Source organism: Diadema antillarum, unplaced genomic scaffold (genome assembly GCF_040938485.1).
Source record: "Diadema antillarum isolate AM-2024a unplaced genomic scaffold, OU_Dant_1.0 seq00000657_RagTag, whole genome shotgun sequence".
NCBI classification, from domain to species: Eukaryota; Metazoa; Echinodermata; class Echinoidea; order Diadematoida; family Diadematidae; genus Diadema; species Diadema antillarum.
Window position 1 is genome coordinate 848,940 of NW_027271569.1, and position 19,408 is coordinate 868,347.

Genomic DNA, 19,408 nt, shown 5'->3' on the forward strand with positions numbered 1-19,408 from the left:
GGGTTCAGCCACGTCCTTCTCCAGATACGACGTCGTCTGAAGCCTCGTCTCCATCTGAAGCGGCCTCTGATGAACTGGTGTAGGTTCAGCTGCTGATGTATAATATCATTCTGAGCCATTGTCAGTAAATACTGGACTCTGAGGCGGGCTGCATCTTCCATTTTTCTGAAGATACTTTGAAACTTTCAGATGGAATGTTTATAAAAATATATGAGTTGCGTGGTGAGTGGCTGGTCACATAGAGCAGCTCAGCATTCGCCAATTTTTTCGTCAGGTCATTCGCTCGTATTCGTATCACTTCGCAATCCATAGTTTGTCATAGTATCTCTTAGACTTGCCTTCGTGTATGCATCGCCTTTCAAATTTAGTAAAAGTCAATCTTAGTTTCCCTTCGCATAGAAGATGGCAAGCGAAAATACGTTTGTCATAGTATCTTCGTTTCTATGCGCAAGTCATATTTAGTCATCGTGTTGCTTCGTTTAGAGTTCTTTCGAGATCGGTCCACCTTGGCAAAAGCGCGATGAGGGACTATGCGTGACAATAGCACACGAACGATAAACGAACGATTACCGCACGAAGAGATGCGAATGACAGACGATTTTTCAATTCGTCGGGAAATTTTAAACATGTTCAAAAATCCCGTGCGAATTTGAATAATCGCAACTGTTAGTTCAGAAGGTGTACGAACCCAAACACGAAGGGTAAATATGACTTACTATCAATTACCATTGAAAACGATTTTTCCAAAAATGCCTTTCGCCAGCCATCGCAAGTCATATTTCAGGCAATTCGCTCAGGTGTGAGGGGGCCTTAAAACACTGGCTTTGCGGAAAGGATCATTCATTGATGCCCTCCACGTTGTTACCTTACAGCCTGTGGGAGAGGCGCTGATGCATGCCATTAAACAAGGACTCGGGAGCTCCTTCGATGACAGGACCGAAGCCGCCTGGGGAGCCGTCTTCAAGATCGTCGTAGATACAATGTCTGAAATACTTCCCGAATCTACGGATCAGGGCCCTCTTACCCAGAACCAAAAGAGGCTAGTCCAGACTACTTGGGAAAGACTGTCGTCTCAACCAGAAAAACACGGCGCTATCATGTTTGCAAAGTGAGTATTATTGCATCTGTGTAACTATTGACAACTCGATCGCGCCTTTTACTTTGACTTCACTGCGTGTGGTCATTACTACAAGCAAATATTCACCTCTAAACTTTTGAAGAGCAAAGGTGGTAGACTATTACTTCTCTTGAATGTAAAACACGAAATATCGATTCTTGGCACCGTGACCTCTTACGCAATCTAAATCCAAGTGAAATATCTCATCGATATTTTGTCGTCAAATATGGCAGAAAGCATGACTTAATTGCTTCACGTAAGGATGTTCTTGACATCTTTTTGTTATCGTTGATTGATAGACTCACAACGGATCATCCGGATGTCGGAAGGTTATTTCCATTTGGGGACAAAGGTCTGACCTATGACCAGCTCCTGAAGGACCAGGATGTGAGGTCACACGGACGACGGGTGATGGACACTGTGGGTCATGCTGTTAATGGGTTGGACGACCTGGATCTATTAGTACCGATCCTGCAGGATCTAGCCAGGAGACATGTGGGTTACAACGTTACAAAGAGCTACTTTCAGGTTAGCATATTCTTGATTGCGGTAGTATAGCTCTCTCTGACCCCCAAAATACACAGCAACCTCTCATAGTACAGAGGCACACCTATAGAAATATGCATGGTAAAAATCCCTTTCTCCTACAGCCACGAGCACATTATTGGTCCATTTCCCAACAGCTGATGATCCACTTGTTAGTGTCAGAAGACCCACGCCGACTGTTCTATCAAGACGACGAGAGTCTATCCGCGTAGACACAATACCTTAATTCATGTTTGGGTTTGAATCTGTAATGACTGTTATTGATTGGACGAAATGTATTTCTGATCATTTTCTTTCTCCGAAAAAGACAACATAGATATTCTTGAAAGATGCATTACAAGCTTTTGAAAAGATGTAAATGACAGGACTCCTCGTGCTAGAAAGGACTGATAAATTGGCAACCTTTGTCCTCAGCCAATGTGTGAAAAGAGTTTAATTGACTCATCCAAATGAAACCAGTCAAAAAATGCACTTTACGAATAACTTTAGCGGACTTTTCGAGGTAGGAGAAGACAGACTTGTTTCATACAATTGCTCCATTATTCAGTGTGGTTATAATGTTTGATATGCAAATATCAGCTTGAAATATAAGATCCGAAGCCGATAGAAGTGTAATGTTATCAGCCATTCTATAGAAGGACAATTTATTAAACACTGACTGTGGCGTAAAGGATCATTAACTTCATTTACTTGCAGCCGGTGGGTGAGGCGCTGATGCATGCCATTCAGCAGGGACTCGGGAGCTCCTTCGATGACAGGACCGAAGCTGCCTGGAAAGCTGTCTTCATGATCATCGTAGATACAATGTCTGCAATACTTCCCGAATCGACGGATCAGGGTCCTCTTACCCAGGACCAAAAGAGGCTAGTCCAGACTACTTGGGCAAGACTGTCGTCTGAACCAGCGAAACATGGCGCTGTCATGTTTGCAAAGTGAGTATTACTTCATCTGTGTAACTATTAACATCTCACGCCTTTTATTTTGACACCACTGTGGTCATTACAAAGAGCAAATAGTCTATGCACTTCTAAACTTCTAAATCGCACTGGTAAAAGACTCTCAGTCTTTTCAATGTGAAATACAAATAAATATTCATAATTGGCACAATGACTTCTCAGGCAATGTAGATTTTTTAATATATCATCGATATTATCATCAAATGTGCTAGAAAACCTAACTTAATTGCTGCACGCAAGGATGTTCGTGACATTTCTCTGTTACTGTTGGTTGATAGACTCACAACGGATCATCCGGATGTCGGAAGCTTATTTCCATTTGGGGCCAAAGGTCTGACCTATGACCAGCTCCTGAATGACCCGGATGTGAGGTCACACGGACGACGGGTGATGGACACTGTGGGTCATGCTGTTAATGGGTTGGACGACCTGGATCTATTAGTGCCAATCCTGCAGGATCTAGCTAGGAGACACGTGGGATATAACGTCACAAAGGACCATTTTCAGGTTAGCGATCAGGCTGTAACAGGTTTTGTTTAATCTACCCAGTTTTTTTTAAATTGATTTATATATATATATTATATATAGATACATATATATATATATATATATATATGTATATATGTGTGTGTGTTTGTGTTTTTAGGCAACATACAGTACTTACTCTGTAAAAAAAATTGTGTTTTCAGAGAAAGCCTCGCTTACACTACACGTAGCCCTCGAAGATGTTAATGAGGTGTTAAGCGGTGGCATTAAAGGGAAGATCGATTAGTTTGTGCTGGAGTATGAAATAATTTCAAAGACATTTTGTTGCACTTAATGATGAAAAGACGACTACATTATGTAAAAGTAGAGGAGATCTCATTTTTCTTCACAAAGGCGGACAGTGAAAAGTCGAATCTGTCATTCTCTTGTGTCTGATGTAGCAAATGATTCATGATAAATGGTAACAATGTTCACGGAAAGTGAGAGTTGAAATCGTTTGTTGTTTCCATGTATACGATGTTCAAAGTTAGATAATATAGGTTAAGAAATCTGAAAGGGAAATATCGTGTCGACATCTTTTTATAGCCTGTGGGCGAGGCGCTGATGCATGCCATCAAACAGGGACTCGGGAGCTCCTTCGATGACAGGACCGAAGTCGCTTGGGGAGCTGTCTTCAAGATAGTGGTAGATGCAATGTCTGAAATACTTCCCGAATCGACGGATCAGGGTCCTCTTGCCCATGACCAAAAGAGGCTAGTCCAGACTACTTGGGCAAGACTGTCGTCTGAACCAGCGAAACATGGCGCTGTCATGTTTGCAAAGTGAGTATTGTGGCAACAGCAACATACGAACAATTTGAGCAATATTTGATCTGTTTTGTTATAATGCATTCACATCAAAACACCCATAGATAGATAAGACAGATAGACGCACACGAACAAACTTACGACGTACGTATTCTATGTGGATACATGGCTGATTTGTGGCCTCTTAGCCGTTGTATGCAGCAGCATTCGCCTGAATAACACGACAGAAAGTTACTAGTATCTTTTTACTAGTACTAGATACTTAGTTACTAGTATCTCGTCACGTTTCATAATTTCGAAAGGTTAACCACGGATCATCCTGACGTCGGCAGACTGTTTCCATTTGGCAGCAAAAATCTGACCTACCATCAGCTGCTCTCCCACCCCGACGTCACCGCCCACGGTCGACGCGTGATGGAAACCGTTGGGCATGCCGTCAACGGACTGGACAACCTCGATCTGCTGGTTCCTATACTAAAGGACCTGGCCGGCCGTCATGTTGGATACGGAGTAACCAGGCAACACTTCCAGGTAACAGTGACGAGTTTTACTGTATGTTATAAACTTATAATCAGCAAATCATTCAAACTCACTTTGTAAATGCTGACATCATTAAGACCTCTTTGACTTCTGTAAGGAATATGAAACTTGATTTTGCGTTTCAGACGGTCGATCGACCGATCATAAAATAATACGGTATCAGTGCACCTTACTTTTGTTCTTCCTCTCACGGTGCTTACAGCCCGTGGGCGCCGCACTCATGTACGCCATCGGAGAAGGACTCGGGGCGGAGTTCACATCAGAGGTAGAAGGGGCCTGGCTCGCTGTCTTCGAACTCGTGGTGTCTACCATGTCGGAAGTGCTCGAAGACGGCGGTGCACTCACGACCTCGCAGAAAACACTCGTGCGCCAGTCGTGGCAAACTTTGTCGACCGATCTCGCCATGCACGGTGCAGTGATGTTTGCAAAGTGAGCATGCACTTGTCTACTATTCCAGAGATATGTGATAGCTCGGAATAATTCTTATCGTACACACTAACGATAAAGTTTGTGTGCATTAACCATGAACGTGTAGCGCTGTTTATATGTATGATCAGAATCACAGAGAACTTTTGTCAATCCTTTGAATTCACACGGGTCGTGAAAGAGACCCAAAGCCGCAGTGTAATGGAAATACTATTATGTATATTCACGTCTAGACGAACAATGCGAATTTTATGAAAGTTCTTTCAGGTAATTCTATCTTCCTCTTCTTTTTTGCATTTGCCGCTGATCAAAAACAAGTTAGCTCTACGATTAGGCGGGGAAATTAGGATGTTGTATAAAAGAATTAATGCATGTGTCTAAGAGTATGTGCTGCTATTATGATGTCCAAGATAATCATGTATAATTCATTATTGTGAAATATATTCACTGAAAATGCTTTGCATTAGTCATTCACTTTACGAACAGATTTCACTGCTGTGACATAAAAAGGGGAGAATATGATATTAATTTTATGTCTCGACCGTATTTGATGACGCAACGGTTGTCAAAAACAATATCTTCACTTATCAAAAGATTCCAAATGTTCAGTTATCAGCTTTCTCACCTACTCTTTCGGGCAGGCTCATCACTGACAATCCTGAAGTCGGGAAACTGTTCCCGTTCGGCAGAGCCAGCGGCTCGACGTATAAAGACCTGGTGTCGAGCCCCGAGGTCCGGGCCCACGGGAGGCGTGTGATGGAGACAGTGGGTCACGCCGTGAACAGTCTGGATGATTTAGATCTCCTCATTCCCGTTCTCAAGGAGTTGGCGAGCCGTCACGTGGGCTACGGTGTCTGCAAACACCACTTCCAGGTATGAGAAACGGATAGCAATGACGATCTCTGCTGAATTCAGTGTTTGTGGATATTTTGACTCAGAGTGGTCATTCACAAATGATGCATGTTCATTTTTGCCGTAGGAATTACTGATGAAGTTTAGACCGTAGCTGATAGTCGGAAAGAAAACAAAAACAAAGAAAAAATTACACATAAAGTCTTGGCCGTCTCAGGAATCCTGGTGGACTATTAATATCTGTGATTGTAACTTCACAAAATTGTTTTATGTTAAACTTTCACGAGACTAGTGAAGTGCATCTGACAATGTCTGAAACGGGTCATCTGCTTTTGATGAGGCCAATATTTGTTGGAATGTCCGCGGCAGAATCGACGTTTCTTCCCACCGTAACACTGGTGGGTAAAGACTGGCTTTAAATGAAATACAGAAACTTCTCCCTTTCCATGGATAGATTTTGCAGTTATCGTCAGCTGCCATATTTGGGTTTTTTTCCTAAACAATGTGATTTTCTAGAAAGTAGATGTAAAATCAGTTTGAATACAGAAATAATAAAGAGAGATGGTTTGTGCGTGTGTGTATGTTTAAGTGAGTAAGTATGTATAAGTTCTAGCTTTGCTATATGTTGCCCCCTATGGATAAAAAAAATAAGTACATTAAAATGGCCCCGAATGGGGGATGACGGTTTCATGGCAATCTTGTTTGTCGTCGTATTAGGATAGAAGCCGTGAACAATTTCAATAAATTATCCTTCACATGCAGCCTGTCGGAGAGGCGCTGCTTCACGCTATCAAGGAAGGGCTGGGAGAGGACTTCAGTGTCGACATGAGGGCTGCCTGGACAGAAGTCTTCAAAATTGTCTCTGAAAACATGTCGGATGTACTTCCGGACGGCGGACCACTATCGCCATCACAGAAGCAGCTGGTGCGGGAAACGTGGACTCCGCTCGCGCGGGACTTGTCCGGGCACGGCGCTGTCATGTTCGCAAAGTTAGTCGCGTTTGTCATCGGCAATGGCTCTGGAGTAGAAGTAGAATTAGCAGTCGTAGTAGTAGGATAGTAGGAGTAGAAGTAGAAACTCGAAACTCGAAACTCGAAACTCGAAACTCGGAAACTCGAAACTCGAAACTCGAAACTCGAAACTCGAAACTCGAAACTCGAAACTCGAAACTCGAAACTCGATACTCGAAACTCTATGTTTAGCAGCACACACATTTACTAGTTGTGATAGTGGTAGAAGTAGTAATTGAAGTAGTAGTAGTAGTAGTAGCAGCAGCAGTAGTAGTAGTAGTAGTAATAGTAGTAGAAGTAGTTGTAGAAGTGGTAGTGTAAGTAGTAATAGTAGTATCAGTAGTAGTGTGGCAGTAGTAGTAGTGGTAGTAGTAATAGAAGTAGCACTATAGTAGTCGTGGTAGTAGTAATAGAAGTAGCACTATAGTAGTAGTAGTAGTAGTAGTAGTAGTAGTAGCAGTAATAGTATAGGAGTAGTTGTCGTAGTTGCTGTTGTTGATGTTATTGTTTTAGTAAACATTTCTTTGGCAGGTGAAGAGGGTATCTTATCGAGATAGTATGAGAACAATTCACATTTCTTTTCAAATGCATCATGCATTAGTCAAGGTATACAACTCAATTAGTTTCTTATATTTTTCTACTCCACTAATAATCCATTACCATCCTTGCTATCTTCCCTTTCTACTTCTCTTCCTGCTATCCTTGCTATTATACTTTATCTATTGCTAACTATATTTTTTTCTACCCCTCAGGCTACTGACAGATCATCCACGGCTGGCAAAGTTGTTCCCATTTGGCGGGAAAGGACTGTCCTACCAAGAGTTGGCGGCGGATGAGGACGTGCGCGCTCACGGCCTAAGGGTCATGAGGAATGTAGGGGAGGCCGTCGACTCCCTCGACGACCTTGACCTGCTCGTGCCCATCCTGCAGGACCTGGCAGGCAGACATGTTGGTTATGGCGTCACCAAAGAACATTTTGCAGTGAGTCCGGGTATTTTTGTCTTTGTTTGATTCGGTAACTGATTTTTTTTTTCTAATTTCAGAGACATTTAACGGCAAATTTATTTCTGTTTCTGTAACGCAGACCAATCCTTGTCATTGTTGTCATTAAAGGCATTATCTACCATTTGCAGATGAAACAAAAACCCAGCTATAGTGCTTCAAAATAGTTCTAAAATGTGAGTTAAGGATAGAAACTATCAATGTAAAAATGATAATCAGGATAAACAGTGTTAAACATCATTAAATACACAAAATGTAAACAACAGTTATGATAAAATTGTTTCTAGAATAAACCGTCTGACGTTATGTTTATTTGAGAAAGAGAGGGATATTTCCTTGTATTGTAGGCTTTATTGCAAAATTTTTGTAAGGTAGGATCTTTTGTGATACAACTGACCCACACATACGCATCAATTTAATGTGATAACTCGAACATGTCTTAAAGCACTGCTTCCAATCCTAAACAATTTTCTAACACTGTTAACGATTCCTTCCGTCAGTATTAGTATTCCTTACTCATCTACTGGTTGTTACGAGTTTGTCATAATGAATAGTTTTTGTCGTTTTTATTTTCTTTTATAATCGTTATTGTCATTAATCTTATTGGATTTACCATGGTGACTTATCATAATCAGGAATTGCAGTGATGGGACTAGCGTTTTGATTATCATCATTATTAGTATCACTGTCAAAATCACCATTGTCACCAGTGACCAGAGATGCTGGTAGTATTAAAAGAAGTACTAGGAGAAGGAGGTTCCGAAAGCGTAATGATTGTGGTACATCCAGAAATATTTCTGACCGCGAATTTTACCCCGGAGACAAAATATTGCATTATTAACTAAAATACGTAAGAACTGTCAAAAAAGGGAATAGTATTGTGTTTGTTTGGAACATCTTTCTGTATCCGTTGCGAGGACGAATTGATGAGATTTAAGTCGCAATACACAGATAATTTCCTTGCAGTTAGTGCAGTTTCGTTCATACACGCGCACGTTCAAGAACACGTATCTTCTACTGGCAGTGATTAGAGAGGAATTGTGACAAACGGTGAAAGGTCTCTGCATGCATACGTAATTCCAGAATATTTTCTCTTTGACTTATTGTTGAAATAATTGTCTCAATATCTTAAGCGATTACTTGTCGTTTCCGACCTTGCAATTTCTTTGCGCTGTTTCTTGTAGCCGGTCGGTGCAGCGCTCCTGCACGCCATTAAGGAGGGATTGGGCAATGCGTACAACGCTCTGGTGGAAGGGGCCTGGCTTGCGGTGTTCAATCTCGTGGTCGACACCATGTCCGATAAGCTGCCCGACGGATTGCTGACGTCAAGACAGAAGACGCTCGTCCGGGAGACTTGGGGCATCCTTTCCAGCGATCCCGCTGGACATGGTGCTGTCATGTTTGCAAGGTAGTACAGTTAAATGTGATATATCTTGACTTCTCTACCATGTATTGTGTGATATACTGATATTCTTGTAGCTCATTTTTTTTTCTCATTGGTTTGTGAGGTTTGGTACATCAGTTAGGTTTGGTATATTCCCGGTGGAAGGAAGACTGAATGAATTTTGATGACATCATACCATTCGTGATTATAAAACTTTCTGTTATAATTTTTCATTTTCCTTCTTTTCTTTTTGTGCTCATCAGACTGGTAACCCGCCATCCGTCTGTCGGTAGACTCTTCCCATTTGGCAGGCAGAAGCTTTCTTACGACCAGCTCCTCGCCCTACCCGAAGTCCGAGCTCATGGACGGCGAGTGATGTCGACCGTGGGCAAAGCCGTGGAGGGACTCGACGATCTCGATAGACTGGTGCCCGTACTGGAGGATCTGGCGATCAGGCATCAGCAATATGGAGTTACCAAGAAACATTTCGCGGTAAAATTCACCTTCACGCAAGAGTTGATTTAGGAGTGAGCATTTTCGAGGGATGCGATATTAACGCAGAAGCAGACAGCTGGTCTGGTTTTCTAATGATAAATAAATGCCAATATAGCTCTCTAAATCGGGGAACACTTCTCTATCATGTGTATAGTCTATGTTTATTTACGTGGTTTAAATAAGCATTGTAAATTTTATATCAATAAATAATTCATCCATAAACCATGCATCGCGTCTTCGCTTATTGATGGTCCGATCTTAATTTGCGTATCCAAGTTCAACCTGTACGCAGAGTGTCTCTTCACAAAGTGATATAAGTTTAAGCCAACTTATCACGTTCCTCCCTAGTCTGTTGAACAAGTCTAACTCGACCCCAAATCGGTTTAGCCAACTACGATTTTACTAGCAATCTCTTAGAGCAAGAGTACATGATAAACTCTTAATCCTGAAACGTCATGATGTCTGAAAGTTTGCGAGAAGTTTGGGCGATAACACTCTTCGTGGTTATAATCATAACTCCGATATCAATTTTTCGTGAGTGATGAAGCGGGACATCAATGAAGTATTAACCGTCAGCAAGACAAAGCCATCGTCACACTGCTATCTAATCGTTTCAATTTAAATTGTTCCAATTCGGTCCTGTTTTAACCTTGGACAGGTTCCACGTAAAATACTTCAGTTTTGGACTGTTTCGATTTGGGAGCATTCAACCGCAGACGGTATACTCTTGGACTCTTTGTACTCTGTTAATCTTTGATTGTTTCAGCAGGGCTCCACACTAACTTTTATTTTTCATGGCCCAAAGGCAAACATCAGACCTTCTTTGGTGGCCCGATTAGGCCACCAAAGTCTTCATTTCTGGAATTTTGGTGGTCCGACGTGCGTTTTTGATGGCCCCGGGCCACCGGGCCACCGTTAGTGTCGAGCCCTGGTTTCAGTGTTGTTCTGTTTCAATCAAGGATTACTTTAATATGAATTATTTTGATTTCGGACATTTTTGCCAATTTTTGTCAATTTAGATAGTTTTGATTTCGGAATATATCAATATAAGATACTTATCTTGGAATTATTTTTACATTGAATGATGTCAGTCTTGATAAGCGCTTATCAATCTTATTTCTGTTGTAGCCAGTGGAAGAGGCCCTCATGCACGCCATCACCGCCGGTCTAGGTAGTAAGATGAACGAGGAGGTCACCAATTCTTGGCGGGCCGTCTTCGGGCTGGTTACGAGCACGATGTCGGCGCACTTGCCCGATGACGACGGTGGTCTCAGTAGCGACCAGATCGAACTCGTGCGAGATTCATGGAAGAAACTGTCTGGTGATCTTCCCAGGCATGGGACTGTGATGTTCGCCAGGTCTGTTATTCGTATTTAAACACTTTGAACACAATGGTATATTCGCAAGGTATACATTCTAATGATTTCAAGGTCATATGACAGGAAAACATCTGTTCATATTCCATGTCATTTTTATCTGTCTCTTATATCTTTCTCACTCGTAAGCAAGTAATCTATAAAGGTAGCATATAGCAAAATCCAAAACAACGGATGAAGGCAGAAAAAATGACAACAATAACAATTTATTGCCATTTCAAAACGTGATAATATCATTACTTTTGCCATGCAAGAGAACTGCAGTGAAGTACTGAAAAACTCTATAATTAATTATATTGGGAAGAGCAACAAATCTATAAGACTGCCTTCATCACCTGCACAAGTGCTAACATAAACGCTCATACGTCTGTATGAAGATGTTATTGAAGCTGTTTCTCCATTCTGAATATGCTTGATTTAAAATGTCTAAGCGACCAAGAGCACTGGAGTGACACAATGTATACTTTTAAAGGAGCATTTAGTTGATTTACGGACACTATTTACACTACTGTTAAATTATGATGCCACTAACATAAACCCGTCTGCCTTAGTCCGCGACATATTTGTCATATTGTATAGTAATTTGACGCTCGCTCTTTCATAACCTCAGTGATGATGTCATTAATATAAACTGTTTGCTCTATTGCTGCGACATTTTTTTCGTACAGTCTTGTGATTCGACCTTCATTACGCTTGTCCAAATTATGCATTTTTCTATTTTTTTGCCAGACTGGCCTCCCAAAATCCGGTCTTGTCTCGCTTGTTCAACTTCGGCGGGAAGAACCTCAGCTACGGCCAGCTTCTAGCAAATACCGTTGTCAGGGCCCACGGAACCAGAGTGATGGAGACCGTGGGTCATGCTGTCGATGCCCTCGACGAGCTCGACCTCCTCGTCCCCGTTCTGAAGGACCTGGCAGCACGTCACGTCGGCTACAACGTCACTAAGCTGCACTTTAAGGTACGAAGCTCTTCGTCACCATGGAATTCTGATTGATTCTAAATCATTTCTAATATTATTGCTGAATTGTGCTGACGTCATAGTAATTGTCAATCGGCTAAGTCTTTCAAAACTCTCAGGTCATATCTGTAGATTGTTTTGAATACAGGATGCGATCCTCTTATGCTCCTTCACAGACCATAGATATCAATAAGAACCACTGGTGTAAAAAAAAAAACCCACACACAACAACAACCAACCAACCAACCAACCAAACAGACAAACACAAGAAAACAGGACCATTCGAATCTTACCAATCCTTTAACCTTATCCTGTTCAAACAGCCCGTGAGTGAGGCGCTCTTGTATGCCATCCGGCTGGGCCTCGGGAAATCACACAACGACGATATCGAAGCGGCGTGGACGGCCGTGTTCCAGCTGATCTCGAGCACGATGTCAGACGTGCTGCCGGATGGCCCCCTGTCCAGCCAGCATCTCGAGTTGGTTACGACCACGTGGGACATCCTCGCCGAGAATCCAGTCGACCACGGCGCCGTAGTCTTCGCCAAGTGAGTTAAGGAACATGTAGAGGCCGCAGAGTGATAGAAACTCACGTGCACACGATTAGTCTATTTTCAATGCTGGATGTATGTATAGCATGCCTTGCCTTGCCTCTGTTTCTTTATTCTTGAAGTCATGAAATGAAGTACATTCTCAAGTTCATTCGCTTAATCTTTCTTAAACATAGTAATTATTCATTGAAACTCGATAAACCTAGTAAAGTCAATAAAAGCGATTGGAAACTGAACATGACGGTGTGAACTTACAAAGGCAATAATTGTTATGATTGCAACATAATAATATGCACAAAACATTACAGATTGAAGTATGAAGACTCGCCTTAGAACCTTGCCAACAAGCATAACAAAAGGAGAATAATGAAATTGCTATGCAATCAATACTGACAGGAATTATGTTAACGTTAACTCCAATCAATGTATTTAATGTTAATACAAGTTGAATGTTGTTGATCGCAGTGGCAGGGATTATCGTTAGGAAATAAAACCTAGTTTCAAGTTGTGTATCGTCATGATCATGCCTTGGTTTGTATTCACAGAATAGTGACAGATCATCCACTTGTTGGTAGTCTGTTCAGCTTTGGCGGGAAGAACCTGACCTACGACGAGCTACTTCAGAACGATGACCTAAGGAAGCATGGTCGGCGGTTCATGGATGTTGTTGGGAACGCTGTCAAAAATCTTGAGAATCACGAGATTCTCGTCCCAACTCTGGAAGATCTCGCGAAGAGGCACGTGCGTTATGGAGTCACTAGGCAGCATCTCTCCGTAAGCATGATATTTGAAATGCTCAAATACTGATATTGATAACGATGCAATTAAATCCTATACACAACTAGTGATACAACACGGGTGGGGGGGGGGGGGGGTGGGACATTTATTCAAACCCTCCATGCTATGCATGACAAGCGTTTTGCCTCTACGTTGACATTATGTACCAAAATGATGGGAAATGTGGGTATGAAAGACAGCATTATTGTCATGCCATTACATCTTGTTGACGTGTCCAATGTGTCCTTTTTATCAAACTAGCAAACGCTTCTCAAACTCATAACGAAGAAATATACGATCACGCTTACTGTAATGCACAGGTTGCTGGAGAGGCTTTCATGTACGCCATCGAGCAGGCCCTGGACGAAGGGTTCGTCGACGAGATCCGCAGGGCTTGGGAGTCCGTCTTCCAACTGGTCGTCGACGTCATGTCGCATAAGCTACCCGATGGCAGGGAATCAATCGGTCACGACATTGCGATGACGATTACAGACGGCCAGCGAGAGATCATCCGGAGCACGTGGTCGATGATCTCAGTCGCCCCAGACAAGCATGGCACCGTCGTCTTCGCCAAGTAAGATATTCTACATTAAAAACAAGCACTTTTCACTATGTCCTGGTTCTCGACTTCAAGACGATGCGATTGATTAGCACAGTGTGAAAAGTTGACAGATTTATTACCATATTAATTTGGTCTTAACGCTGGAGAACAAAATGTTAGAAGTGAATCATGAGCCTTGAGGCTCCAAACTCATTCCCGTATGTATGTAATAGCAATTTGAGAAACCACAAAGATCTATCTTTGTGGGGGCGCTGTAGCATAAAGTGGACAAGACTCCAGACTCCCGTTCGGAGGACCTGAGCTCGATTCCCGCCCAGTGCTTACGTCCTTGGACAAGATGTTTTTATCCACCATGTCCCTCTCGACCAAGCTGTATAAATGGGTACCTGGCAACACTAGGGCAATGATAATGGCAGGGCCCTCTGGTAGAGCAGTGGCAACACTGAAGAGGGTACCCTTGATTAATGAGATGTTATTGTATTGTTGTATTGTTATTGTAATTGTCATCTATCCAGACTGGTGAGCGAAAACCCGAAGATCGGACGTCTTTTCCAGTTCGGCAAGAAGAAACAGACATTCAAGAAGCTGTTAAAGGATAAGACCCTCATCGCACACGGCGAGCGATTCGTAAACACCATGAGTCAGATCGTGGGCGGGCTCGACGACATAGACTTGCTTGTCCCGACCCTGCAGCAGTTGGCTCTCAGGCATGTCGGCTACGGCGTCATCAAAGAGCACCTTCCGGTAATCTACCATCATCCAATCGAATTCTTCTTCTATTATCCCACGATAATGCAGGAAATAACAAATAATCCATACATTTTTAACAAAATCAACATTATAGTAATCTACGATGTGTACCGTCTCTTTGATCTTTTTAATAATGATTGAATATAAAAAAAGAACAACAAAAAGGCGAAGCAGCAAGGACCACAAACCAGAGCTGCAGTCCTGGGTTCTTCCCTACGATGAGAGAACGATATCAAGTTAGCATATTTCAGCCCTGCTCCACTACCACAATCTAGAGCTGATGTGGATATCCGTCAATGCAGGAACACATCGAAAAGTTGGGATTAGGTAGTTTGCACTCTTCTCAAAATTGTATTTGTTCTTCAGAAAATTAGGGAAAAGAAAAACTGCAGTGATGGCAGTCGTATGTGCTGCACGTAATCATTTTCGTTCGTCTTTTTAATTTACGTTCTCCCAGGCGGCTCGAAATGCGTTCCTCTTTGCCTTGAAGCAGGGGCTCGGTAAATCGGTCTTCACCAAGGAAGTCCAGGACGCCTGGTCGGCGGCGTTCAAGTTTGTCGAGGACACGATGGGCGAAAAGATGTAAACCGGAAGATGGAGAGATTCATGCGACGTGAGCCTCGCAGAACTTATATAGGAGTGCGGGATCTTCATCGTACCACCAGGCAAACACCGTGGTGCAGACCTACCCATTCGCCGACGGACAGAGAATATTAGATCATACTACTGTATTATTTGGTGTGATACTCGTCTTTATTTAACCTGACTTATGTTGACAAAAAAAAAAAACACAGGGTATATCTTTATACTGCGCATCCACGTGCTTATGAAATATCTATATTTACTCGTACATGTATTTGTTCACGCTTGTGAGAACAGAATGACTTTTGTTTCGCTATATTTTAATGTTTCTTCATTGTCTGAAATATATTTAACCTGCCAATATGGCATGCGTTTTTTCTTTTAAGTTTTCACGATGATTTGTTGTCTTTTTAAACAAAACGTTGTGAAAAGGAGAACGCCATCCAATATGGCTGCAGTTCTTCAATAATATGTATGAGCTGGCAGTCTACAATGATGCCTTTAAAGTTTCCTCTTCGTATACTCTTCGTGCAGCTCACCTATGCCTTCACCAAGCAGTGGACAAGCTGTAACTTCCGTTTATTTTTGTCTTTTTAGAGTCCTTCCTTATAAACACTTCCTAGTCCTATCAATTCGACCAAATTCTATGTCGTCTTCATACCTATTTAAAACTGGTATACAAATATAAATGAATCATGCAGTAGTTCCATCAGAAAAAGATATATAATTATACTTAATTATGTTGAGGCAGTGGTGAGTGGCACCTGCGAGCTTTCTGACTGAATACGGAAAATATTTGAAACGGAAAATATTTGAAACGGAAAATATTTGAAATGTTACATTTTCTGGCGCGTAACCATGTTTGGGTCCGTGTATGTACTCGTGTATGTATAAGTAGAGCTACTATTACTCAACGCATAATTGTTTTTGGAATATTTGCCGCCACTTTACTTAACTGCATTACAAAAATGGAACTAAATGATTTCCTAACTGAACTAGGCTCATTTTGACTTCGTTTGTACAATGTCTAACCACTTCACCGCCATCAGACAGATATTTTAAAAGTATTTAGAGTAATTGCTCAATGGTTGCAAGGAGGGAAGTAGCTACCCCTTTTTTAACAATGTGAAAGTCGTATTTAGTAAACAGTTTGTGACTTTACGAAACAGGATTGCTGTGAACAATGGTTCAGATATATTAACAAATTTTACTGGAAATACATAATCAAGCGTTATCAATCAAATGGAAATTTCGTTGATCCTACTCATATTACCATAACATGAAATTCCATCCACATTATATGTATATATTGTATCGTTCTATGTTTGAATGTATCAATTCACCAAACTAACTTCAAGGTGAACTTACTATATTTACTACTCATTTTCTACACAGTTTATGATGAATAAATACAGAATTATGTACACGTAATATAATTATATAAATTTATATAAATATATATTTGCATTGCCAATATTTTTGCTTATGGTAAAGTATATTTTCAATAACGTAGAATCATATATGTACAGCTAAGTGTATTTTAGCGTCGCAGACGCAAAGCTTATTTTAAGACGTTTTGTATATAATTAAATCTCGTGATACTTTCATCCAGCAACAAAATGATTCAAACATATCTCTTCAGTGTAAACGAGAATATGTCAGTACATTTCAAATTCAAAAGATATTACGTAAGATTAATATGTTATAACAATGTCAATATTTGTGCTGTTAATAGTCATGCTCTTGCCTTTCCAATAATGGGCCCTACCTAGTAAGCTAAAGCTCCTATATATGATATAGCTTTTAAAGTAAGCGGTAGGTTCAAATGTGAATGGGCTTTCACGGATGCCTCTGAGGTGTTGATATATGTTAATAGCCAACAAATGAAGCTTAGAGACAGTCCAATGTATCCCATTCATTATGTATTCACAATATGATATCGCCACTTGTTTTGACGATAAGAGCATCACTGCATAAAGCGGACCCAGGCTATGTTGTAAACATGAAGACGCTTGTAGATATTCAGGTGAAAGATACTTGGAACTAAAGTCCCGCTTCGGAAAATATATACACGTGTATTTTACTAAATCCACATGGGAGAGCCTGTGTGCAAAGACATATTATACTAGTATTAATGCACAATGTATATCGGTCCTTTGTAGAGAAATTTTCACTATCCCGATTGATGGTACTTCCAGAAAAAGATCTCCAATAACTCTGAAACATTTCAATGCATGTGTATCGCCAAGAAGTCTGAAAAGTGGGTTTTGGGCAGAGTAAAATAATCTGAAATTAGATTAAACTCTGAAGTCTCACATCCCTGCATTACTGTATATGGAAACTTCTGTTAACAGTCGCGGTCTGCAAACGGTGCACCTCTCATATGCTTGTAAACATTACTACATGGATATAAGAGAAAGAACATACTGCAAAACGATAACATGTATCAAAAATTGGGCTCAACACCCTTTTTTTATTTCAAAAATATTTCATGTAATGCATCTTCTCACACTCTTGAATAAAACATTCCAGTTCAAGAGTTCGACAATCGGTCACTATAGGTTCTTACGGAGTACTGTCAAAGTTGTGTGATACGCGAGTTGTACAATTTAAATACTATCGCAGGATACAACATACATTTGAACAGCGAAAATCTTGGCCGATTATTATCACTCATAAAGTCAGAACGGCGCTACGCTTCTTTATATTGGTTTTGTTGTAGTCATTGTCAAGCGACGTCTTGGGCTGGGAAACCAGACACGAGAAACTTGGACGAATCTGAAACAATGTCTGAATGCACTGTAGAAGAGAAATACTTATTTATATATGGAATATACGTGCTTATCTATCAGGGTAAACAACTGTGTTCATACATGTATTCCGGTATGTTTTAATCTTATTGTATACTCGAATTGTTTCTCTTTTCTTTTTCTTTTTCCAAATCTTGACAAACGAATTCAATTCTTTATTTTGTATCCTAGCTGTATTCCATTTATACTGCAATGTTAATATAGCCACTGGAAATAAACTTACATGGCAAGAAATCAGGACATTTCAATCTTGTTTTCATTCTTCAAGTTTAAAAACGTGTAAATAATGGTCGATGAGATGAGAGTGAATTTTTTTTTCCCTCCAGTAAATAAGATCCATAACCAAATTGTATTTTACAGTGAGCTGTAATTTAAATGAGATTCTCATTATCCATGAATTAAGTCAACTTACAACTTCCAGTGCTTTTTCTTTATCTAATTTTTAAAATTTGTATTGCTTATATTTTTTTTGAGGGGGGGGGGGGGGATGGGGGTGCCTTCGCCCCAAACGTTTTGCAGCTCCTGAAGCATACCTGTTTAAACTTTCCTCCGTACCAGATGTACAAAAAGCACCTATATATAGTAAAGGGCACCACTTTGATGGTTGAAAACAAGGACTTAATTACATTAAAAAAAAAAATGTAATGATTACCTTCAGTCAGTCTGTTGCAGTAGATAATGGCAAAGTGCAGTTTTGGGGTTGACAGCTAGAAATTTTGATAGCCAGAAGATGGATTGACTTCAACCGGGAATGCTATCCAAAAGTCACCGTACACACTATAAAACTGAGAATCTCAACCAATGTCTATGCATCTTAACTAAGTATTTCAATAGCTGTACTGGCACATACTTTATTAGGGAAAGACTTTATTTTTGATGGGAGCAAACATGTGCCCTGTACAGTACCAGAAAAAAAAAAAACCCAAAATATTAAATACCATGATTTGAAAGCACAAATATTTACACACTTTTCCCATAATTTAGAAACATATTCCTTCATCATGATTCATAAATAATGCCATAATGCCACTAGCATAAAGCAAAGAGCATGCATACATACACACACACACACACACACACATACAAGAGTTTTCACATGAATACACTATCATTCCTATTGCTAAACGGTAAATGTACACATACATTTCATTTATACATAATATGAATCCTAAAATGAAATCGCACCAAAATTTACATCATAAAGAACATAAACTGGCAAGTCCCACATATATATGCACCAATATACATATATAATATATATCCACATACACATACATACTATCATCCCCTGAATATTAAAAAAACAAACAGACATGCTGATGCATAGTAAAAAGAATATTTTTAGGCAAATAATCATATTCTCGTTTAAAAATGGAAAATCATTCCAGACACTAAGTACATTACACATAATTTTTTAAAACCA

The 19,408-nt window shown here is 40.6% G+C and overlaps 1 protein-coding gene across 1 annotated transcript in view; it reads left to right on the forward strand.

The window, feature by feature from the left end:
* LOC139736589 (uncharacterized) overlaps positions 1-15,179 on the forward strand; it is a 48,284-nt gene extending 33,105 nt beyond the window's left edge. The window contains exons 17-35 of the mRNA XM_071647335.1: positions 873-1,108; positions 1,417-1,645; positions 2,360-2,595; positions 2,898-3,126; positions 3,691-3,926; positions 4,214-4,442; positions 4,654-4,880; positions 5,519-5,750; positions 6,492-6,718; positions 7,492-7,720; positions 8,926-9,149; positions 9,389-9,617; positions 10,749-10,978; positions 11,726-11,954; positions 12,278-12,501; positions 13,050-13,278; positions 13,602-13,855; positions 14,359-14,587; positions 15,051-15,179. Coding sequence (XP_071503436.1) covers positions 873-1,108; positions 1,417-1,645; positions 2,360-2,595; positions 2,898-3,126; positions 3,691-3,926; positions 4,214-4,442; positions 4,654-4,880; positions 5,519-5,750; positions 6,492-6,718; positions 7,492-7,720; positions 8,926-9,149; positions 9,389-9,617; positions 10,749-10,978; positions 11,726-11,954; positions 12,278-12,501; positions 13,050-13,278; positions 13,602-13,855; positions 14,359-14,587; positions 15,051-15,179 — 4,287 coding nt within the window. The remainder of the gene's footprint in view (positions 1-872; positions 1,109-1,416; positions 1,646-2,359; positions 2,596-2,897; positions 3,127-3,690; positions 3,927-4,213; positions 4,443-4,653; positions 4,881-5,518; positions 5,751-6,491; positions 6,719-7,491; positions 7,721-8,925; positions 9,150-9,388; positions 9,618-10,748; positions 10,979-11,725; positions 11,955-12,277; positions 12,502-13,049; positions 13,279-13,601; positions 13,856-14,358; positions 14,588-15,050) is intronic.
* The last annotated feature ends 4,229 nt before the right edge of the window (positions 15,180-19,408 follow it).